This window comes from Anguilla rostrata, chromosome 2 (assembly GCF_018555375.3).
Source record: "Anguilla rostrata isolate EN2019 chromosome 2, ASM1855537v3, whole genome shotgun sequence".
Taxonomy (NCBI): Eukaryota; Metazoa; Chordata; class Actinopteri; order Anguilliformes; family Anguillidae; genus Anguilla; species Anguilla rostrata.
Window position 1 is genome coordinate 26,780,961 of NC_057934.1, and position 25,191 is coordinate 26,806,151.

Here is a 25,191-nt window from a genome sequence, read left to right on the forward strand (position 1 = left end):
CAGAGTTATGAGACTTTGGTAAGTGGCTGTCAACATCACACTTCAGTCAGCAGTAGTTCTGAGACGGATAGAGAGTGTAACAGCAAAAAAGAGAAGTTGAGTTTCTACGGAAGAGCAGCTCAAACCAAATGACACCATGCCATCTGTTACACGTAAGTCATTAATTGTATAATAGTTCAGATTATATACAGCAGTTCTATTTTCATTGCTTTCATTTTAAATGGAGAAAGAACCTAGTAATGCTATACATATAAAGCAGTTAGTGTGCACTTCTCAGCCACGTAATTTATGAATGTAGCTTAGTTTATGAAAAAAAAAAAAAAATATATATATATATATATATTTCTTGACTTTTACTTTCTTTACTTTACTTTCTGACTTTTACTTTTTACTAAATTCTAAATTCAATTTGGTGACATTAGTATTTTGGGGAAGCTGCCTCTGATTTTCAAGGTTAATGTGCAAATTAACTTTGTAAGTACTCTCATTGTGTTCATGTTGGTGAATATTCAATTTAGGCAGCTGTAACTATGTACTGAAAGCATGCTTCAGGTTAAGACATTCTATGTGGCATTTAATGCGTAAAACTAGTCAAAAACTTCTGCCTAAAAATAGCAGTGAAGTGGGGACAGGTTGTCAAATGCTAACCTTAACAATTCTTCTGAGGAATTATCATTGCTGTTCTTTTCGTCATTATAAGCATGCTAAAAGTATGATGTAAATTGGCTCTTTGAAACAAGATGAGTCCACTTGCAAGGTTCACTGATGGGTACTGGCCAGGCAGTCGCTCAGTATAGCTGATGGGACCCATCGTGCACCAGCAACCACTCCTGCCCAGTACACAGTCAGCCACTGGCAAGATATTACAGTGACAACTGAAAAGGATGATTTTAGCCAATGAAATTACATTTCTAACAATGAATAGTTTGTTAGGCTTGCATGAAAGAAGGCTGGCTGTTTCCCTGCATAAACAAAACATGCGTTTTTGAATATGCAAGCTGAAAATGTTACGCACTGGCATGAAAAGTTCTTGAGGCTTTATCCCTAAACATGTTGTTGTTTTACAACAAAATTTACTTTGCAATGCTTAAGTCTTAACAGAAGACTCAAAACTTGGAAAATCATTGGCTGAGTTCATATTTATGAGGAGAACAGTGAAAACAGTTTTGACTCCACAGGACAGGGTATGTGCAATGAAGGACTTGATCCCAATTTATATTGGTGACCATCTAAATACATTCTCAAAATATATTTATTATTATTCGGAATGCTTATAAATGAGTTAGTCTCCTGATTTTGAATAATAAATGTGGCATGTGGAATTGTGGGACTTGTTTGACATGTTGATGGAGGTTGGGTATTTGACAAAAACTTCAATCAATGGACGTCAATCAATGGATTAGTAAACTAGTTCGCTAATGTAGTTATTTTCTACAATCTTCCAGACTTTCTGCTGCCAGAGGTGCCATGGAGAGGGGGGTGCAGATCGAGGGAGAGAGAGAGAGGGAGGGGGAGTGTATGCAATGTATAGTATTTTATACCTCTAAACATCTGTAATATCATTTGGTTACCAAGTGTCCTTTTGGAGTCTCCAAATGGCCTTTTTGGAAACCTGTATAGTCATAGCTTAGAAAAAACAATGCAGAATGGTCCTTTTTGGTGGTATTGTCATCACATTTGAGCCAGGATTTCTGGCTGTGGCTCCACTGTGTTTCTAAACCCACAAACATCTGTATGCATAAAAAATAATCTTTTAGGTGAGAGAAAAACTTCCACTTCCACTTTTCAGAAGAGACCAGAATTATGCCTGTAGTCAAAGGGGTTCAAGAATAGTAGCCATTTTATTTTGGGTATGTCATTTTCAGGATTGTGTTTAAAAAATGGAGCAATACAGAAGGGGTTAATATAGCCATGCATTTTAAAATATTTTATCTCCGTTTTTCAAGGATGATTAATGTTCTAAGTGTAAATTAGTGTGTTTTGACATCACTTTCCAAGTCATAGTACAACCTTAAGAGGAGGTCTGGGTGGGTATAAATGCATATGCATAACGTATTAGTTAAACTTATTGCCACCTTAAATTGATACTTAATTGAATATGAATTTCACAGGCAAGATATCTATTTGAGGGAAGGGGAATGTGGCGTTAGCTAACGCAGCCCAGGTGCATGTGCTCTCTTCACCAGCCAGCGCAACAAAGACCAATCCGCTTCTCCGGCGGACCGAATGCCACAGGGAAATACTACTTTCAAGGGCTCAGTTGCAAGTTCCTCAATTGCAGTGCCCTCCAGAACTACTTCCTAAAGATGAGCAAAGAAGGATGTATCATATAAACAATATAGGTATACTGTATGCTAAAAAAACTGGCAAATTACATTGCCGACCACCTTAACCCTCCTGTTATGTTGCGGGTCAAATTGACCCTTTTTAAAGTTCTTTAAATCTAGGAAAAATACTTAAAATTATTTTTTCAGTATGAAACTTCTTCTACTGGCCTTAATTAGTGTAATCAACATTTTAAATGAAAATGGTTCATTTCATGTATTTGCAAACCCCCCCTGTATGGGGATTGACCCGGGAACATTTTTGCTGTACCTAAAAAATGAACAGAACAGGAGGGTTAAAGAATTGATATCAAAATGAGACCAAGTTACAACAAACAATTTTGGCTATTCCAATGGCGATGCTACCCAATGTTTCCAAAATTATTTCATATAACTTGGCCCAGTGTTTTTTCATCAGAAGAGAATGTGGTCATGCAAAGTTTATGTGCTGTCACGAAATCCATGACTTCCCCTTTGTGACTTTTCCTAAACACATGTATTGAACATTCTGATATGATTTTGAATATCAATATTGCACAAGGAAATAAAGTTATAGACGCTTACTTAAAGTTACAATCTCGAAGATTTACGTTTCGTTCTCTTTGGTGGTACCAATGGTGCAAAGCAGTAATTGCAGGTGTGTTTTTGGACCTCACTTCCCAGAGATCCAACCGGATCCAACCAGTGTCGCCTGTGTGACGTCAGTCAGTTGGCACCTGGGCCACGCCAACTATAACACTTACTATTTACTGAATAAAAAATGGCTGTTATAAAAGTAACGTTATGTTCATACTGATTCATTGTCTAACATTAGGCTAACTTAAGTGGTCTTTACACTGCTGAGCCGAGTTAAAATGCTGTAGCAGACCTGGGGTAGAATTAGTGAAGATCAATTTTCAAAAACGTTCTTTATCCACCTTTTGCCCGGTATGAACATCTTTACACTGCAGAGAAGAATTTGCGGGATAAGCTGTGACTCGTGCAATTATGTATCTGGTGAATGATTGTTGCGTGATATTTTTGAAACAACTGCCTTGCAAAATGTTACCCTTGATGTTTCTGGTTTTGCTAGCTAAACTGTTTGAGGATAAAGCTGAGCTGGGTGTTAAATTAGCAATCAGAACAAGAAGAATAAAACAAAAACAAAGGAGATTTCATCAAAAAAGGGCATCCGGGCTGAAGGAACATATGAGGGAGCGTAATAAAATAATAACAACGCTAATCCATACTGCCGTATTCTTTTATTTAGTTTTCTCCGGCTTGACATCTTTACACAGAAATCAGACTCTGCTCCACCTATACCTCGGCTTTATTTCGATCATTAAACTTGATGGCAATGTAAATAACAATATCGTTAAGGCCAGTTCGGATCAATGATTCGCAACGAGACGAAACGGTTTTAGAATGTTGCAGAGAAAATTGCAGCGGTGTGAACTGGTTACCTGCAGAGCGTCTGAAGCCGTTGCCTGGGGGTCTCAAAAGACCCACCTTGTCAAATCGCCAAGTGCAGTTTTAGAACGTTTACAATCAGACATCTTGGAATTTTGCAAGTTGCATCCAGTCTCGTTGCGAATCATTGATCTGAACTGGCCTTTAGTTAGCTACACTGCAACGTTGCAACAAGGCAGCATATTACATTCGACGGTTTGCGAGGTCAGTACCAGTCGGTAGCGTTAGCTAACTTTTTTTCTAATTGTTAGCCGACATTAGATTGTGTTATTTATATTAGCTAGCTAGCTAACGCAACGTTACCTGATATGAGAGATGGATACTGTGCGCAACGTTGTCTAAACTAATGTTGCCTTTCTTGACATGGTCCGGCAGCTAGCGTTAGCCGTGAAAATAGCTATGTAATTTAGTAACGTTACATTGTCATCAAATGTAATACGAAATCTACATCAACAAATAATATGACTTCTCATGCTACACAAAAACTTTTTAGGGTCTACCCCCCCCCCCCCCTTCTCTGTTATTGTAACGCTGGCAGACACCGGAAAAAACAGTACGCCGCTCACACACAAGTGAGTTTAAGAGCGAGCCTGTTGCGTTAGCTCCACCTACCCTCTCTGGCAGACCAACCACTGATGGGTGATGGAAAACGCGTCACTAACTATGCGCCGCTTGTGATTTTTTCCCAGGAATGTTGCCACAGACACCCAGTTCTTTAAACATAAATTATTATAATAATAATAATATTAATTAATATAATAATATGCTTAATCACCCTTGTGTTACCTAATTTGGCGATAGATAGTGACTTAACAGACATTTATTTTAATGAAAATCTTCAAGATTAATACTTTAAATGACTATGAACGGTCAAACTGACCATCATTTATCTTTCCTGTATGCTTGAGCATTTGGATCGCTGTGTGTCACAAAAGGACTGCAATAGTACCCAGTTGCAAGCCCAAAGAACAACACCATGGCTGGGCGAAGCCTGCAATGGTAGCCCGGGGTTTTAGGCCTGCCTTGTAGTCATGCAACTAAAGAGTTGGTTACCAAAACCTGGACCAAAATAGTCAGTCCCCAATAGGCCTACCTACCAAACTGAATTGAAACACAGATTTTGGTGGTTCGGTGCCATCTTCATCTTTAAAGTTACACTAGCTCAATTCTGTTAACAAGCTAGCTAACGTTAAACTCATCCAAAATACCATTATGTTTTAAGCAAAAATGATGCAAGAGAATTTGAATGATAAGCCCACTCACTAACAGAAAACGAGCCAATAGAATACCTTCTGCCTCAAGGACAGCACTGCCTTCAGAGCATGTTGGATTTTGCTTGCCATACCTGACAAAAAGATTTCAACATGTTGGACAGCCTTAACTCTGGAAACCTGAGCATCCGTGAAAAACAACAGGAGTGAGCGTTACTTCCTGGCAGTTGCTAGAGGGCAAGCACCAGATTATTAAAAAAATTAAATTCACCAGCCAAATGGAAGTTGTCCTATTTTATGATTCACAACGTTAAAAAACATTATTTAATTGAAAATGAAATTAGAAAATGAGTTTAATTGACTTTAAATGATGCTAGGCTAATTATCTTGCTAGAAGTGGATTAGAGTAGGTCCTAATGTAGGTAAAGCTAAACTAGTTAGTGCTGTCCATCTGCAGCCATTGATTGTCTGCCATCCGTATTGTGTAATATCTTTGTATTGGATAAATCTTGGCCTATCATTGGGGTATGCCATTATGTGGTGCTTCCCCTTTAATGGCTTTGTTTACAAACATTCTGATTTGTGGAGAAGATATATACAAGTAATATGGGAGATAATTCACATGAGAATTCAGATATAAAACGACCAATCACACATTAGAATTCTTACATTTAATACAGGAATGTACAAGCACCTAAATGGAATCTTCTTCTTCTTGGGGTTTTATGGCAGTTTTCTACCAACATTTCAGAGCATTATCACCACTGACTGGAAGGGAGTGTGGATCAGGATTTTATCTAAATCTACTGAAAAAAAAAAAATCTTGTTTATTAATCCTGTGTTTCTTGAATATTGAAATATAAAAGAATAACATTTACACCCTGAGTTCCTTTGCAACACTATCCTCAAATCACATCACCTTATCTCTCAGGTTTTTATCAGTTTTCTCCCTCCAAATAATTGAGCACAATCACATGCCTTCAGGAAGAAACTGTTCAGCATGGTATCACAAGTCCCACTACTGTGTTTATTCATTAGATGAAGTGTACCATTTATGAAAAAATCTCATCCTGGATATGATTGTTGCTTCTCTTCAACTCCATCCTTCCTTCCACTCATTCCTGAATCTTAAAATGACTGTCCTATTCTTTCATTCTTCCATTGATTTTGCCATCCTTTCCTTATTTCAGTTTCAGACAAACTCTTCATTTCTGCCTTACAAAAATTTTAATTCAAATCAACATTTTCATGCCTTTTTAATAAAATTTAAAAAATGCTTTTTAAACGTATTTATCGGTAACCTCATTGCCTTCAACTGTGCTGGAACCCATAAAAAATAAAAAATTAATCCCATCATTTTAATTCTATATAATGTCTGAATGATTTTTTTAACATAATGTTTTCTGCATTGTGAATATCTATACCAGAGGCTCATCAGCACTGAACATGAACCTGAGCATACAACCACCCCAAATGACGTTATTTCTTCTATCCACTGCAGAGCCAATAAAATGGCAATTATCTCTCCTGTATGTATAAAGAAATGATCACTTAATCTTTCAATATATTACACTTTCAATTCAGGGACAACAAATGATACTCTATCATTGCTGATTTTTTCAGCATCTGTATAAATTTGAACAAATCCACAATACTAATTTCCAATATATAAGTTGACTAAATTTGCACTAAAATTTTCTAAAGTTTGAAATCAGCCATAAGCTCAGGGAGAAACCATGAGGAACTATCAGATAAGGTACTATTGGACTAACTTTCTTGCCTCTGATCTCCATATTTCTGGTTTTTTGTTCAATAACCCACCCAAAACTCTGAATCTTTCTTTCTCCCAGCAAGGCTTTAGTATCCGATTTGTTGGATGTTGATCGCTATGACCCTGTAGGTTTCATTATGGTGAAAAAGTGAAAGACAGTTTGGTATAATAAGAGTGAATTGTGATCATAAAGCATAATAAAATATAGATATGTTAATTTGACATTTGTGTGACTTTAATCCACAATTCCTCTCAGAGGTAGGTCCTATAATGTAACTTTTTTTTTCCAGTACTGAGAAACTAAACACCCTGAAATTTTGTCATTTACAGGAGCTCAACTCACTGGACCAGTCGTGCTTATCTGGATTTGGGTTAAGGCAAGCTAAATGCAATTCTTATTATTAACAGGAGCACACATTAGTGCGTTGTGAGTTTGACATACACTATATGACCAAACGTATCTGGACACCCTTTGGTCTGGGGCTGTTTTTCATGGTTTAGGCTTGGCTCCTTAGTTCTAGTGAAGGCAGACTTTCCTGTTTCAACATGAAAATGTTGAAATGTTACCCCTAGCACACAGCAAGGTCCATATAGAAATGGTATTGTCGAGAACTATGTGAAAAAACTTGCTGGGCTGCACAGAGCCCTGACCTCAACCCCGTCCAACACCTTGGAAATTGGAAAGCCAACTGTGAGCCAGGCCGAATTGCCCAATCAGTGCCTGACCTCACTAATGGTCTTCTGGCTGAATGGATGCAAATCCCTGCAGCAATGCTCCAACATCTAGTATAAAGCCTTCCCAGAAGAGTAGAGGTTGTTATAGCAGCAAAGGGTGGACCAACTCTATTTCAATGCCCATAATTTTGGATGGAGATGTTGGATGTCTGGTGTCCACATACTTTCGGCCATGTAGTGTACTGCCAACGTATTGCCATTTCAGTCACACAACTCATGATTGAATTAAGCAATATTTATTTTATTTATATAAATGGTGATGAATCAGGGCTCTGCCTCTTATGACTCCCTGTGTTCACAAGCCAGCTAAAATGATAACAGTGAGTGACCACTACAAACAACCATGGGGGTCATATGAGAAGCAGAGCCCACAGGTGGTGGTGGGAGTGCGAACTTTCTGACAGGCAAAAAGCAGTGTTAAGCACAGTGAGCAAACCATGCATAGCAGCAGGAGCACATGAAGCAGGCAGCAGCACGGCAGAATGTGCAATAGACATAACAGGTGAGGTTGGTGATTTAAATAGCCCTCCCATTAGGCTGTAAGTATTATGTCATCTGACAGTGATTTTGCGTGCTTCGCAAATTATCTGCCCAAACTATTCAAGCTTCGCATCATTTCAGTCACACAACTCACAATTCAACAATATTATTCGAGATTAATGTGGTTACAACTTTGATGTCAGGGCTCAGCCTCTTACCACTTCCTGTTTGCACAATCAAAACAAAATGATAGTGGAGTGACTACTAGAACCCCCCCAAAACTGCTTAAGACAGCAGAGCATGACCCACTGTGCTATGCATAGAATTCTTAACCATAAATACTTGCCATTAGAAATGTTTAGGCGCTAGATTAAGTGATTAACCCAGCAATCCACCAGTTATGCATATCCTCTTAGCAGCATTTGCTTGCCATGAGAATTACCCCAGCATTCCACAAGATATACGTATTGGGATGGCAGGTATGCCATCCTGCCAAGTTACACCTTGGCGGGGCAGCATGCCCCATACCTATGCAGCATGGAGAATGTGTCACTTTCAGGGTTCCCTATAGGATTCACCACAATAACCACAAACTCTCAGCCCTTAAAAACACAAATTTTTGTATCTTCTGACCCCATCTCAATAGACATAATTCACAAAGAACTTCACACTTCCACACAATAAAGCCCCAAACTTAGGGGATTTCATGTTTTTTCCTTCTTCTTCCTGCCTGTTTATATCATCACAAATGTCCAGGCCCACAAAGAATACGTTTTCCCATTGACCATTTAAGTGCATCAACTAATAAAAACATCGGATACACACACAGAGTGGACATATATACAAGTGCGCACGTTTAAAATGACAAAACTCTGCAGCCTGAATGTCTGCATGCCTTGTAGCTCACTGGGTAGAGTGTTTGCCTATGGAATCTTCTGGAATAGTGACACTCCTGAGTTCAAAACCCCCTTGGACACAAGCAAACCTGTAACTCATTACACTGGTTTGCTGGCTAACTATAAATAGAACATTTAAACTATTGCTTTGTATCTGTAAAATCTTTGCAGGAAACTCATTTATATTTCTGAAATCCAAATAAAATACACCCACATTTTAAACAGTTCCACTTTCGGCATTTTCACCAAGTTTAACATTAGCTACCTTGCTAATGAGATGACAGACCGGGTATACATAATGTCAGTACAGACGAAAATTAAACATTAAATCTGTGTCTCGATTCAGTTCGGTAGGTAACATTATCGGTCTTCTTCACACCAGGCATACTGATTGAAGTCAAAACAGTTCACATTCACTGCTGCGGCTGTACTGATGAATATATTTTAACTAGGCTACAGTAACTACCCTGCAACGCCACATTTCTAAACTAATGTTAGCTAGCACTATAGATCCTCTACCGACATACAAACAACATACAAAATGTGTAGGTCTGTTGTGTACAATAGCCCATTAAAAACACTTCCATTAAAAAATATCCATCTATCCATTATCTATACACGCTTGTCCTGAGCAGGGTCGCAGGGGGCTGCTGGAGCCTATCCCAGCATGCATTGGACAAGAGTCAGGAATACACCTTGGACAGACCGCCAATCTATCGCAGCATTGCACACACAGCATTCACTCACACACTCATACCTATGGGCAATTTAGGGTCTCGGCCTACCTGCACGTCTTTGGACTGTGGGAGGAAACCGGAGTACCCGGAGGAAACCCATGCGGACACGGGGAAAACATGCAAACTCCACACAGAAAGGCCCCAAGCCGAGATTCGAACCCACAACCTGTGAGGTGACAGTGCTACCCACTGCACCACCGTGCTACCTTCATTTAAAAATATAATGTCATTCATGGTAAAGGAAAAATTATGTTTTGTTCAGAATGTAGGCTATGTATGTTTGCATGCATTGATGTTTATGCATGTCTGTCATATGAATTACTGTTATCACTTACACATAACAAACACATGATATCTGATGAGAAACTTGTTTTCAATGTACAAAATGGCAAGTTACTCACATACAAAGCCCTGTCTATAATCTGTTCATTCCAACTGGCAAAATCTAGGCTTGCCACTGAAAGTATTGATTTCAAAATTACGTCAAGTTATGAGAAACAATATTGGCTATCTTACCTTAAACAAATTAAACAAGCTGTATTCCAAAGCAATGCCACCCAATGTTTCCTAAATTGTTTCAGATTGCGAAAGCCAGGATACCATCTTGATTGGCTAAACTTCTGAAACCACTGCCCTTATAGAATTCCCCAAACCAGCTTATAATGGAGCACACTATAACGACAATTAGGATGCTTCTAAGGGTGAAAATCATAGATTTTTCCCATCATCAAGAAAATTGCGAATTAGCAAATCACTTAATGGAGGAAAGCGGAAAGAATCCCTCTCTTTCCCTTAACGATAACAAGATTCATTTTAGGAACAATCCATCTTACCTTGCTAATATGAATTTAAATTTTAGAGTAATTATTTGACTGGCAGCGATTGTTAAAGCAGTAGTGATTGTTAAAGTAGCAGCAATTTTTTGGGCACTAGCGATTCTCTGAGCAGCAGCAAATCTTTCAGCAGCAGCAATTCTTCTTTGAGCGGCTCATCAGCAATTGTTTGAGAAGCACCAGCAACAATGCTTCTTGAGCAACATCGGCAGCAGCTATTTTGCAGTGAGCACAATTCTTTGAACACACAGTGCCAGCAATTTCTTTGAGCAGCAGTGCAGCAATTTTATTTTGAGCAGTGCAGCAGCAATGTTTCTTGAGCAGCTTTGACAGCAAACTTTTTGAGCGGTAGCTCAAAAAGTCAGCTATTCTTGAGCCACAACAGCAATTAGTCCATGAGCCAGACCCCCAAATTGTGGCTATCGGTACCATTTGGAGGGACGATGTCTCATAGTGATTTTTTTAAAGGTCTATGTCCCTAGTGTTGGAAAATGTGTGATAGCATTGCAGCAATGGTAACTTTCTATGTCACTCCTTTTTTCATCCCTCCATCCTTCATTTTTTGTTCATATTTTAAGCCATTTCACACAGAGCCAGTATAAAACAAGCTAAAAGATACAAAAAATACCATCAAACCATTTATCATTGGAAAGCTGACAGTAACATCTATCCACCAGTCACATTTCCAAGATGATAAATCAGCTGACCTCTGACCTCTAAATCTGTATTAGGGTACATTTGGAACTGCCTTTATAATTTGCTTTATAACAAACACTAGCTTGATCCCACATTGCTTTTGACAGTTTCTTCAGAAGGGCAATCAAAAAGGCTTTAAAATGGTACATAACATGTTCAACTAAAAATAAAACATTTAATATGGATATCTTAAAGTTTGTGCCACCTGCTTCCTTTGGAATGTTCATGGTAAATGGTAAATGGACTTTTATTTGGCATTTATATAGCACTTTTATCCAAAGCGCTTTACAATTGATGCCTCTCATTTGCCAGAGCAGTTAGGAGTTAGGGTTTAGGGGTTAGGTGTCTTACTGAAGGACACTTCGACATGCCCAGGGCGGGGTTTGAACCGGCAACCCTCCGACTGCCAGACAATCGGTCTTACCTCCTGAGCTATGTCGCCCCTATAGGATAGGGGTGCTACACTGAAGAGCAGCTAGGTCTTGGAATTGTACCTTTGGTATTAAAAACACCAAATTACTTACACTTTTAGACCAGGTCTATAGAATTATATTTATTAACAGACCCATGCATAATTTTGCATATTTCCCTCTCTAGACCAATTTTTCAACATGGCTGCCATACAATCAAATGGGGTCCTATTGGCTGGAATTCGCCTAACCATATCTTCATATCTCATTGTTGTAGAATGCCCAATTATGGCTCAAAATGTTTGTAGACATGTAGAAAATACAATCAAATAAGACAGCCATGCCAGATGTACAATTTATATAAATTTATTGCAGTGTTTTGGAAAAAATGTGCAAAAAGCAGGGCAAATTATGGATTTTTAAGCTGTTCAGAACCCTACCTCAAAAATATTACATACAAACATATAAACATGCATCTTAAAATATTTGTCTAAATCAGCTGATTGTAACGATGTGCAATTTTATACTACTAACATTTCTAAATGTTTGTGTAACTTGAAATCTTTTTTTAATAACAAATGGCCTAATGTGAATATCAGACTTTCATGCAATACTCAATGAATTAATGACACATTATATCTACCTTTTCTTATTTCTAAAGTAGATACAAAAAATAAAAAAGCTGCATACAACCTCTTATATTAAATGTTTTTTGTTTAATTTCTGTTTAAATAATGTATATGTTGGTTTGCAGTTGTAGTAGTTATCTTCAAGGTCTTCCTCTACTGTTTCCTCATCTGATGGCTGGTTTCCACAGTGCTGGAGTCTGCACATGTCAGTGCACTTTAGCCCATTTGTTATGCGTACACATTTTGGTGCCTCACATTTCTTGCTGCAAGTGCATGCCAGCAAAACCAAAACCGCTTCTGGTGCTGGCTTGCCCTCCATCCAGTCAATAACTAGCTTCTTATTTTCCATTTTCTACCCTCTTCCAACAGGCCTGGGTGTCTCTGGATCTTCTTTCGGGCATCTCTTCCACAATGCAGCTTAATAGTTGGCCCGTTGTGCATGTTGTCTTAGAGTTTAAACAGGGTGGTAATTGGTGGCTTTCTATCTCCCCTTTTTTTGTGCAGAAGAGATGGTATCTGAGGTCATTGACCTTCAACACAGAGGCTTTAGGTGCATACAGAAGGCATGTGAAGGTCTCCAGTTTTTCTTGAAGTGCCAGTGAGAGATTCCAATTCTTGCCTAACTCCATGAATGTTTCCTGGACATCGGTTTGGCTCCTCAGTAGCCTAAGGGCACCAGCCTTCCCTTTTCCAGCAAATGCAGAAACAGAATCGCATCCAGTGAATGCACGAAGCCCAATAAGAGCTTTGCAGACGTTGCTCCCCAAGGTTGCTCCTATCCTCCCTATATCGATTAATCTGGTGTGAGATCTGTTCCCACATTGAAAAAACACGAGGGAATCAATGTCAGCATGGAATGCCAGACACCTTACAAAAACATGTGTCCTCTGAGCTGATCACAACAGCTTTATGGCCTGCTTTTGCTGCATGAGCTGCATGTAGAAGCAGACGGCCGCCTGCTTCCTCTTGCACACATCGAAGGGCATTGACTGCTTCACTGCTTACCTCTGTGATCTTGTAGCATTTTTCTGAGGTCACAAAGAGTTCTTTTCCATGCAACACTTTTGTGTACTCTTCTTTTCTCCTCTCTGCTACAAAGGAGATCAGGCTGCTTTTGTTGTTCCCTTGACTCAAAAAGTTTCTCCACTGTCTCGCAAGTTGAGAAGATGAAATATTCCGCAGATGGTGGCCTTGCTCCTCTCGTCTTGCAGATCGTTCAAGGTTCTTAATAGATATTTCCTTGTATGTATCAAAGACAACATCGATCCTCTGGCTCTTACTGCCCTCTCTCAGTGCCCTATACAGAATAGACTTGGCTATCTCTCCAAATGCTGTTTGATCACCTTTTACTTTTTGGACTAAATGCATTCCATCAATGATTGTGTATAGGTACTTCCTCGGCTGGAGGGATGCTCTTCTGGAGGCAAGCAGCTAGAGTTGCCTTGTTGGTTTTCCACAAGAGACCCTCTGTAGTTGCCAAAGCCCATGGTAATGGACCAAGGGAATGGGAGAGAATCTCACTCACGTTAAGATTTCTCCCATGTGCTATCACAATAATACGACCAAATAGGGAACTGTCAGCCTTCAGAATGAGGGTTTTCCCTTTCTGAAGGTCTGCATGATGATGGTCTGCTTTGTTCCCATGAACCATGTCCCTTAGTTGTCCTAGGAATGTGCTGCGGTGCTCTGTTGTGATGTAATATCTTCTTACAGCGCCAGATTTAAGACTGATATGTTTGTATGTAATATTTTTGAGGTAGGGTTCTGAACAGCTTAAAAATCCATCATTTACCCTGCTTTTTGCACATTTTTTCCAAAACACTGCAATAAATTTATATAAATTGTACATCTGGCATGGCTGTCTTATTTGATTGTATTTTCTACATGTCTACAAACATTTTGAGCCATAATTGGGCATTCTACAACAATGAGGTATGAAGATATGGCGAATTTCAGCCAATAGGACCCCATTTGGTTGTATGGCTGCCATGTTGAAAAATGTGTAGCATCCTATGCTATGCTGAACATTCCAAAGGAAGCAGGTGGCACAAACTTTAAGATATCCATATTAAATGTTTTATTTTTAGTTGAACATGTTATGTACCATTTTAAAGCCTTTTTGATTGCCCTTCTGAAGAAACTGTCAAAAGCAATGTGGGATCAAGCTAGTGTTTGTTATAAAGCAAATTATAAAGGCAGTTCCAAATGTACCCTAATACAGATTTAGAGGTCAGAGGTCAGTTGATTTAGAATCTTGGAAATGTTGCTGGTGGATAGATGTGACTGTGAGCTTTCCAATTATATATGGTTTGATGGTATTCTGTATCTTTTAGCTTGTTTTATACTGGCTCTATGTGTGAAATGGCTTAAAATATGAACAAAAAACGAAGGATGGAGGGATGAAAAAAGGAGTGATAACACATAGAAAGCTACCATTGCTGCAATACTATCACACATTTTCCAACACTAGGGGCGTGTTGCCCTTCAAAAAAATCACTATGAGACATTGTCCCTCCAAATGGTACCGACTAACTCCCCTGGCTCATAGACTAAATTCTTTGAGCGGCATCCCAGCAATTCTTCTTTAAGCAGCAGCAGCAAATCTTTGAATAGCAGCAGCCATAGCTGTGGCAGCAGCAGCAGCATTTATTTGAGCAGTAACAGCAGCAGCAACTCTTTTGGCAGTGACACAGTTTTTTGAGCAGCAGCAGCAATATTTTGATCAGCATCTGTTCTTCTTGAGCAGCAGCAGCAGCCATAATAACTTTTTGCTCAGCAGCACAGATTCTTTGAGAAACAGCAGCAATGCTTGAGCAGCAGCTGCAGCAATTATTCTTTGAGCTGAATGTGGGTTCAGTTGAGCTAACCTAGCCCATGTCAAAACATCTGTCAATACAGATGTTTAGATACCGCAAAACCCTGGGTCTTTATTGTGTGGATGTGTGAAGTTGTTTGTAAATTCTTTGTTGACATGAGGTCAGAAGGTGCAGAAATGTTTTTAAGGACTAGTCTGTGGTCATTGTGTTATTTCTGTGGGAGACCCTGAAAAGTGGCAAACTCTCTGTGCTGTATAGGCATGGGGCATGCCGCCCCACCAAGCCGTAACTTGGTGGGATGGCATACCTGCCATCCCAATATAAGGAGAAAGATAAAGAAGAAAGAAAATACAGGGAAAAAATCATAATAATAAATGTAACCTTTCAGTGATGCATGTTATTGAAGTAGGAACATAGTTACATAAATTTCATTTATCAAGCAATTATTATTTTGACATTAATCTCTTTCCAGAACTATAAAGTGCAGGCCCTAGCTTTATTGACTATAGCTGTTGATAATTCCATTACGGCAATATCTTGAAAGGTCAATAGCCATTTGTCACATGGCAAGCATGACACCCCGGGGAGGGAGATGCAGCAGTGCGGAACACCATTGTCTGTTGCACGGAGAGAGAGAGCGAACCCACACGAACATGAAATAAAATAAACGGACACCTTCACCCTTCCCCCTCATGGGTTCCAATAAAATTAAAACAACAAGCTATAATAACAAAACCAAAGGAAAGTAAAACAGAGCAACAACTATTTCTGCAGCTCTGTAGCTGGACTGCTTTCCAGCAGACCAGCTCCTCCGACTTTTCAGTGGGGGTTTACTTTTCCTCGTCTGTTTAAAGAAAGAAAACTCAAATAAAGAAACTCGCTCTCGATGATAGCTCCTGGTCTCGGCCCCGAACTGTGACGACGAGCTCTAGCTTGTCTTGCTGGTTAGCAAGGGCAAATGAAATGGTGTCCATAATGTGGGCCTCACTGGAACTGTGAGATGATTTCTCACCAGACGGTGTCGAGAGAGGTGAAGCAAGGTTTTTTAATGTTCTGAGTTCTGACATTGTAACTTTGCGTATTAACCACAACAGCTTAGATGGATTAAATTTAAACCTTAAATACAATAAAAATGGAGGAGTGAGGCAAGAGTTCAAGCTATTCCCAACCATAGCCCATGAAGGTCACGTGACTTCTCATTTTTCATCTTAATTACGCTCATTCCATGCATTGATATGTATCTTTATCGTTTGCCTCGATTGCTGTGTTGATTGGTTTCCATTACTGCTACGTTTTAAATGATCCGGTTTTAAATAACTAGCTAGCTATATGAAAAAGGATATGACAGCTATAGCAATGTGTGTATGTTCTTTAAATTACATTAGTTTAAGTTAGCTAACTAGCATGGTCATGTTGATGTTTAGTTATATGTTATGGATGAGGTAGTGTTACTCATACACAATAAAATATCCAGTGTTAATTCAACTCCAACAAAGTTAATTCAACTGTCAGCAGATAACATTTGGCCCCATTCTGGAGCATGGGACCCAATTTTATCTGTTAACAGTTGAATTGACACTGGATGTTTTACTGTGTAGCTTTTAAGACAAACACATTAGAAAGTGATTTCCACAGCCTACCACACCAAAACGTTAGGGAACCACATTCGCGACTTTGTGATGTCACTGTATATTTGATAGCTAAATTAGACAAATTTAAAGAAGCAATTCTATAATGAACATCTGATAACTACCTAAATGTCGACCAGAGCTAGGTAGTTGGATAATGTTATACTACGTTTGTGTTGTTTGAAGAATACACACATCTAGCTATCATCCTATTTATATAGCACCTTATTAATTAATGTAAGATAATTGTATAATTTAAAACTTATCACAAATTAAGTATCTCTACTACTCAATTATTGGAAGATGTAAACATTTAAGTGCTTATCATCTTAGGCTAACATAGCCCAGAACTACGTTTATTATTATTTATAAGTTGCACATGTGCAAATGCAATGTTAGTCTGCACTCCAACAAGCTCTGCACCAGTTAACACTCGACACGCCCAAGACCACTAACTTCTCGGCAGACTCCTCCACTCATCCTCAATCCACTGTGCCAGTTAACGCTGGTCAGGGCCTGTGCTGTTCTGAGCAGGCTTGAATGAATCGGCTACCTAGTTGTTGCAGAGAGTGTGCGATGAGCGTTAGGTCATCTACTGGCAATGACAGCTGAACAGCATGGGAGTTTGTGTCACTTAACTTAGATTCCGCACTGATAAACTCCAATGATATCTGCCTTGACAAGCATAAGACGAACACCAAACAGGTAGGCTAAACCTTTTTAGTGCAGCCGCAAATAGAGTGCAAAACCTTCTGAAAGGCAAAAAGCAGAGATAAGCACAGTGAACAAAGCATGCACAGCAGTATTAGCAGACAAATCATGCAGCACCTGCATGGCAGAATGAGTAAAAGGCACAACAGGTGAATCTGAGGCGTAAGCATCATGTCACCTGATGGTGATTTAGCACAATTAAAGTTGTCTGCCTGAACTAGCTCCGCAAGCTTTACATTATTTATATTACTTCATTAACAACTAAGCAAATAATACCGTGATTAACACTGAGGCAGTCGGTCCACTGGAGAGGCGGATTGGTCTCGGCTGCGCCGGCTGGTGGAGAGAGCACACGTACCTGGGCTGCGTTGGCTAATCAGCCCAGGTGCTTAAAGGTGTGCTGCTCTCCACAGTTCGGGGCCGAGACCGGGAGCTAACACCAAGAGCGCAGTTATGAGTTTCAGTTTGTTTTATTTTGAGCGCAAAAGTCAAGAAAAGTAATCCACAGCTGGGATGCTGGAGGAGCTGGACCTGGCCGGAGAGCTACAGAGCAGCGAACTGAAATAGTTGTCGCTCTGTTTTACTTTTGTATCTTTGTTATTTTAGCTTGTTGTTTTAGTTTATTGTTTTTGCCCGGAACCCATGTGTTTGTGTGGGTGCGCTCTCTCTCCATGTGACAGAAAAGGTGTTCCCCATTACTGCCGCCTCTCTCCTCCTCGGAGTGTCACGCTTGGCATGTGACAAACACCAATAGGTAAAACTGATTATTCCAAACCGTATTTATGATTACATTGTTTTTGTTTATATCACAAAATTATGCAGCTTTTTTTCTATCTGCAGACTGTTTGCAATGGTGGTCCTTGAGCTTGCAACTGGTTGGACGGAAGTCCATAATTGGATGTATAATAGCTGTATAATTGGATACAATATAAGTCGCTCTGGATAAGAGTGTCTGCTAAATGCCTGTAATGTAATGTAAAAGTCCGATTATGACCTTCATTTTCATTTGTTTGATTAATAAGCAGGTCAACTAAACAAATAATCAATTAGAAAGTGTTCCAATAATTCTCTTAATTGTAACATATCTTCTTCATAGCATATCATAGCTTGTCATGTTAGTGGACATAAATCACTCAAGTTCTTTTTGGTAAAACAAATTTAATAATTTAAAAGATTATGTAAAGTATGAAATCCCTCTGTTATACAGTGGCCTCTAAAATGATTGCCACATGAAAGATTATCAAAAAAGGCTGCATAAAAAGCACAGGTAATGAACGATATGGTATGCTCAAAAAGGTCAGATTGTTTTATAATAATACAATTCCTTATAGAAAAATATTTTGTCAAGTAATAATTTTTCACCAGAAAGTGTCAAAATTATTGGCACCCCTGTTTTCAATGCTTTGTGGACCCTCCCTTCACAGGTGTTGGACTTAGATACAGAATATATAGAATGTGGCAGGCCACAACTGAAGACCAAAGTAGCTGAAGGATCTTAAAAGATACTGTATGGAGGAACAGTCAAAGCTGTTCCCCAAAATGTTCACAAATCTCTCAAAACACTGAGAGACAACTCATTCGTTTTATTCTTGCTACAGTAGAGGATAAAACTAAGCTCACTACCCGTGTTGTTTATTTTATACATCCTGTTTTGTTCATTTATCAAGCATGCCAATAATTTCAGAGGCCACTGTAAGTATATAGCTTTGGGTGGCAAGCACAATAAGGATAAGCAACAATATGCTTTAAAAGGCATATGTTCAGATGAACAATTATTCATTTTCTTGAATTTAGGAAGCAAAAATAAACAGTTGGTTTGACGATTTAAAATATGGATAATAAAAGATATAAATAAATAATTAAAATAATTATATTAAAGTAATATAATAAGTCAAATTGCTACACCATTGATAAAGATGAGAAAAAAGGTTGGAAAAAATAAAAATTACAGCTCACTGGCAAATCCCACTTTTATACATTCATCCATCCATTCATTATCTATACCCACTTATCTTGGCAGGGTTGCAGGGGGTGTTGGAGCCAATCCCGACGTAGGGTAAGGGGCAGGCATGCACCCTGGACAGGTCACCAATATATCGCAGGCGCTTTTATACAATGCATGCTCAAAAATGGAAAGGATATTATTTTTTACTAAAGAAACTGCTTAATTTTTGCAAGCAATATTTTTTAATAATGATTTCCCAAAAAGGGGGTCATAATTGGTTAAATAGTAAGCTGTCCACCCTGTCTAGTTCAGGCTCACAAGCTCCTACATACACGTTATTAAAAATAAAAAATGAAATACAATGTGCTGTAAAAGAATATATGCTCTATAGACATTGGAAGATGATACTTTATGTACCATGAGGATGTATATTGATGTTTTTTTTACCTTTAAGAAAAATTTTATTAGCATATGCCTATGCCTTGTGTATACCCAAAATTACCTGATAAAAACATTCTTGTTTTGTTTTGCTCACGCTAAGTAAGAGTGATACTGTGGTTTTTTGTACTGCAGTCTGTTAACTCAGGAAGTGGTGAAGAGATCAGACATATTTTGTGAAAGTGTGTCAAGGTGTGTTGCGGGTGGAGATTAAAACTTTAATCTGTAAACATGAAATCTTCTTTCCTGGAAACGGTTTGCCTATTATTCTGAGCCACAGTACCAGTTCTAGAAGCCAGTAAGATGTATCTCTGTTAAATGTACTTCTTATACAATGTCCTATATATCCTTATATAAATATGTTCAGTAATGGTCATGTCCTCGAAGTCTACTTTTGCATATTAATTCAAGATATGTCAGGTTTATTTTGAGCACATTTATATAATCAAGGATACATGTTTCTTATTAGTACACCTTTTACTAATAGTTTTACTACTGACCACTGTCAAAAAGTAGGCAGTTGATCTCAGACTACACAATTAACTGGTCTAAATCCACCATTCTCCCACTCAGCCCTAATAGCTGGGATGTGGCAGTCCAAACACCACCTCTTCCTCTGCGCACTGGTAATATCACATATTTAGGAATCAACATTTCCCCTAGGCTGTCAGAGTTAGTTAATCCCAACTTCACCCCACTTTTCAAAACAGTAGAGGACAACCTTCAGCGCTGGATGCATCTACCAATATCCCTCATAGGCAGAATTGCCACAATCAAAATGACCATACTACCCATGATAAACTACCTATTCTCAATGATCCCCATCAAGCCGCCACCCTCCTGGTTCAAATCCCTAGACTCCATCATCACAAAATTCTACTGGAAAAACAAAACACCTAGAATCAAACTAGAGGAAGGTCCGGAAGCACCAAATTTTCTCCATTACTTCATTGCCCACCAACTCCAATACATTCATAAATGGACCAATCCAAATCAATCCGACAATTCCTGGACAGACATAGAACAAACATTATGTAATGAAATCCATATATCAGACTTGCCATTCATAAGTCGCTCCATTGCACACCATCCTTGTTTCAAAAACCCTACCATAGATACAACTCTGACAGCCTGGTGGAAATTTCATCAAATAACTAACACCACATTCTCACCCACCAAACACACTCCCATCTGGAACAATCCTGATTTCTTAGTTAACAGAAAACCACTAAACTTCCCTTTCTGGATTAGTAAGGGTATCACGCACCTCAAATATATCTTCCATAATAACACTCTGGTCTCATTCTCTCATTTGGTCCAGAAGTACAGCATTGGGCAGAATCACTTTTTAGAATTTCTCCAGATTAAATCTTCTATTCAGACCAAAGTCAACATTAAATCATCTAACTTAGATCTTCCCCCATTAACATCAGATCTGATCAACATCACTACTAATAAAAAACTACTATCCAAATTCTACAAGACAATTTCCACATCCGATTTAACAATATCCATCCCTTCAAATAAATGGGAACAAGACCTACAGATCATCCCAGGTGCCGACTTTTGGACTCAAATCTGCAAAAACATCTTCTCTATATCCACCAACACAAACATACAACTCAAACAATACAAGATTATTCATAGAGTACATTACACAGGGAAAAGGATGTTTAAAATGGGCTTTATAGATTCTGAAATTTGTCCGCAGTGCACACAGAACACCACAGACAGCTATATGCATGCCACATGGGACTGCACACCAATCAAACAATTCTGGTGGGACATCACTGACAACCTCTCTCTTCTTTTAGGCTGCCACATCCCACTATCCCCTCCACTCTGCTTACTAGGAGACACATCCAACATCAACCTAAACAACACATCCAGTAGAATACTCCCCATAGCCCTAATCATCGCCAAGAAAACTATCCTCATGAACTGGAAATCAAGGGAAAAAAATCAATATTGCACTTTGGAAAAATCTACTAATCGAATACATATCAATGGAAAAATATCTGCCTCCATTAAAAAACAAACCGCTGACTGTGACATAATCTGGAATCCATTCATTAATACCCTACATTCTTAATTCCCGCAATGACTTCACTCATCACCCCTTTTTGACTGTCCACCATCCACAATAAACATACACATCGTCACTCACATACACATATCCGCCATTATACCTACACCACAATCCCTACCAAATTTAGAATCTGACTTACATTTGCACACACACAGGCATCACACACCTACACCCAACAAACATTCACACATTCAGACCCCTCCCAGCATTCTCTAATCTATCACTTCCCTCTTTCTTTTTTTTTTTTTTTTGTTGTTGTCCTCGTGCACTCTCCCTACTGTTTTGTTCTGGTTTGATTAGGTCATTTTATTGTATGACTTTGTTACCTCCTTTGCCCTTTTGTTTTGTTTGTTTTTGTTTACTTAATAAAAAAAATAAGAATAAAAAAAGTAGACAGTTAATCTGTATCACTTCTATATCTTTAACCCCACATTACTAGACCAATGGGGAAAAAGCACTTGAAAATAGGATTCTCAATGTCAGGAATGCAGTTTTAATTACAATCTGGATAAGGAAGTGAATGAATAACATATAATTTATGAAACATACAGATCGATAAGAAAGCCAGCAGAATGTGCTCTAAAATCTGGTGTCAAATCCCGACCGGGCCAGTGCTAAATATGGCTGGCTTCTTTACTTGGCGATGTGCAGTTGGCTCAAGCATCACCCAGGTAAAATAAGATTTTAGTTGGCCAGAATGACAGCACTCCGTTGTGCACCATCAGCCCCCACTGGTTGAGCGGACAAATCCCACTGTTAATCCGCCCATTAAAGCTACCGTAACTTTTTTTAGAAACATAATTGGGAGTGGCCATGCTTAATTGGTAGCAATCACAGCTTCTGTGAGAGAAATCTAGCACTATGTTTATATGCATTGTGTTTTGGGATTTGGCCTAAGTTTTTGTTTTAAAAACAAAGTGCTTTATGAATCAATCAGAGAGATAGGCCTGTTCACGTTATGAACCAATCACCAAGACTGACCAATGCATGTTCACATAACAGTACGCATAGCAAGATGAGGGGGGAAAAAGGGTTCACCAGTAAATCCAGTTGGAAATGACCTGCTCCTGCATCACTGGCTCTATTTAATACCAAAAAGAAGAAAAGAAAATTGGATAGAGCTCGCTCTACAACAAGAATAAACATCTGAGCGTCGGGGGCCTCGACACATGCTCTGCCCCATAACTGATTTTGGGGGTGGGTGTATGTCTCTTTCTCTGTGGGCAGGGACAACAGGTGTTTTGATTTTCAAAATGTTTTCACAACATCGCGACTGTTGAGAACTGCAACAGACTACTACTGCTTGAAGTAGCTTCCTCCGACTCACATCTGTGCAATCCTGACTTGTGAATTGTGGACTGCTGCTGCAGACTGCAAGGACTGCTATTGTGTGTCTCTGGGCAGTCTGGAGTATCCATCTTGTATGAAAGACATTAAAAAAGGCCTGAAGAGCATTTTAGGACTTTAGCTCATTATCTGGAAAAAAAATTATACACACACAAAATGATTAAATCTGTTGCTGTGCATGTGTACAAGGGGATACTCTGTGGATGTCACCCCTCAAAACATCCTGGATCTGGCCCAATAAAGAAACCTATATTATAAAGACTGCACAGAGACTGGCAGCTGGATCATGTATAGTTACTGATAAGAATGTACTGTATTAAGTCTTTTAATCACATTTTGAATAAATTGTAACTTGTGAAAAATTTTGTTTCTTTTCAGACTTGTATGTCAGAGGACAATATGACATGGGCAACCGAGACATCCTACGAGAGTGATTATAGCACTGGGACAGAACCAGGGGAATTTGATTATGACCGTTTTGAAATGCAGTGCCTGAAGGCGTCCAACCGCTATTTCCGGTCTTGGTTCATGCCTGCCATCTACTCTGTTATTTGTGTTGTGGGACTGGTGGGGAACCTGCTGGTGATGCTAACCTATGTCTATTTTAAACAGCTGAAAACCATGACTGATGTATACCTCCTAAATTTAGCAGCAGCAGACCTTCTCTTTGTTTTGACATTGCCTTTCTGGGCAGCTAACTGCCTTGACAAGTGGGTGTTGGGGCTGTTCCTGTGCAAGGCTATGTACAGCATATACAAGATCAGCTTCTTCAGTGGCATGCTACTGCTGACCTGCATTAGCGTGGATCGTTACTTTGCCATCACCCGGGCTATCAAGGCCCACAGCTGCCGCTCACAGGCTGTTTACTTTAGCAAGGTATCATCAGTGGCGCTCTGGGCTTTGGCACTACTCTTTTCTGTGCCTGAAATGACCTACACCCATGTAAGTGAGAACCAGACCTGCACTCCCTTCACAGGGGACTCCAGCCATCTGCGGGTGGGCATTCAGGTGGGCCAGATGGTGGCTGGGTTTTCCTTACCTGCTGTAGTGATGGGCTTCTGTTACTGTGCTATTATGCAGACCCTGATGCAGGCTCGCAATTTTGAAAAGAACAAGGCCATCAAGGTAATATTTGCCGTGGTAGCTGTCTTCCTGCTCTGCCAGGTGCCTTATAACCTTGCTATGTTAGTGACCACCCTGAATATAGCCTATGGGGGCAGCAAGGATTGTAGCTTTGAAAAAGGGCTACAATATGCGGTGGACATCACACAGAGCCTGGCTTTTATGCGCTGCTGCATCAACCCTTTCCTGTATGCTTTCATTGGTGTCAAGTTTCGTCATAATCTGCTCAGACTGTTAAAGGACCTGGGCTGTGTGAGCCAGCCCTGTCTTTCCCATTATACATCTTACTTCAAGAATAGGGCTTCTGTAACAACAGATATGGAGACCACAACCTCCTTCTCCCCCTAGAGCAAGATCGTATCCACCACCCCTTTGGATAAGCCTTACATCTAAATCCTGGATTTTTATTTCGGAACAAACTCTTCCATGCTGATCTTAATGTCATACTCACCACTGAAATGGACATATATCCAAAGCAGATCTTTCTGTCCCTTCTTTTAGAGTATTTATGGAACACCTCGTCTCCTCAATCCACCAACCCCATTACGTAGACAGGATAAGCATGCTTCGCAGTTCCAGAACAAACTAGTTAAATATATGCAATAGTCATCTGGTTCCAATGTGTGCTATGCCACGTGATGAACTGCTTGATGTGGGCCCATGTTAGGAATGGCCATCTGCTTGTCAATGTTTATTATTTGTGTGATTCATGCATTTGCATATTTGTATTATTAGCACCACCACTTGTACGTGTGTGTACTACCACTATTTATCTGTATGTTTAGTGCAGCCTCTTATTTGTGTGATTCATTGTATTATCAGTCACAGCTAAGCCATAGTTTGATAGTATTAACTAATGGGAGAGCCTTAATAGTTTTGACTAATGGAAAAGTTTTGTTCTAATAAAATGAGCCTGAAACTTCA

The 25,191-nt window shown here is 39.3% G+C and overlaps 1 protein-coding gene across 1 annotated transcript; it reads left to right on the forward strand.

The window, feature by feature from the left end:
* Positions 1-25,191, forward strand: ccr7 (chemokine (C-C motif) receptor 7). Its single transcript, XM_064321445.1, has 3 exons — positions 1-152; positions 7,086-7,132; positions 23,524-25,191. The coding sequence occupies exons 1-3, from the start codon at positions 137-139 to the stop codon at positions 24,613-24,615; spliced, it is 1,155 nt and encodes a 384-aa protein (XP_064177515.1). The 5' UTR covers positions 1-136; the 3' UTR covers positions 24,616-25,191.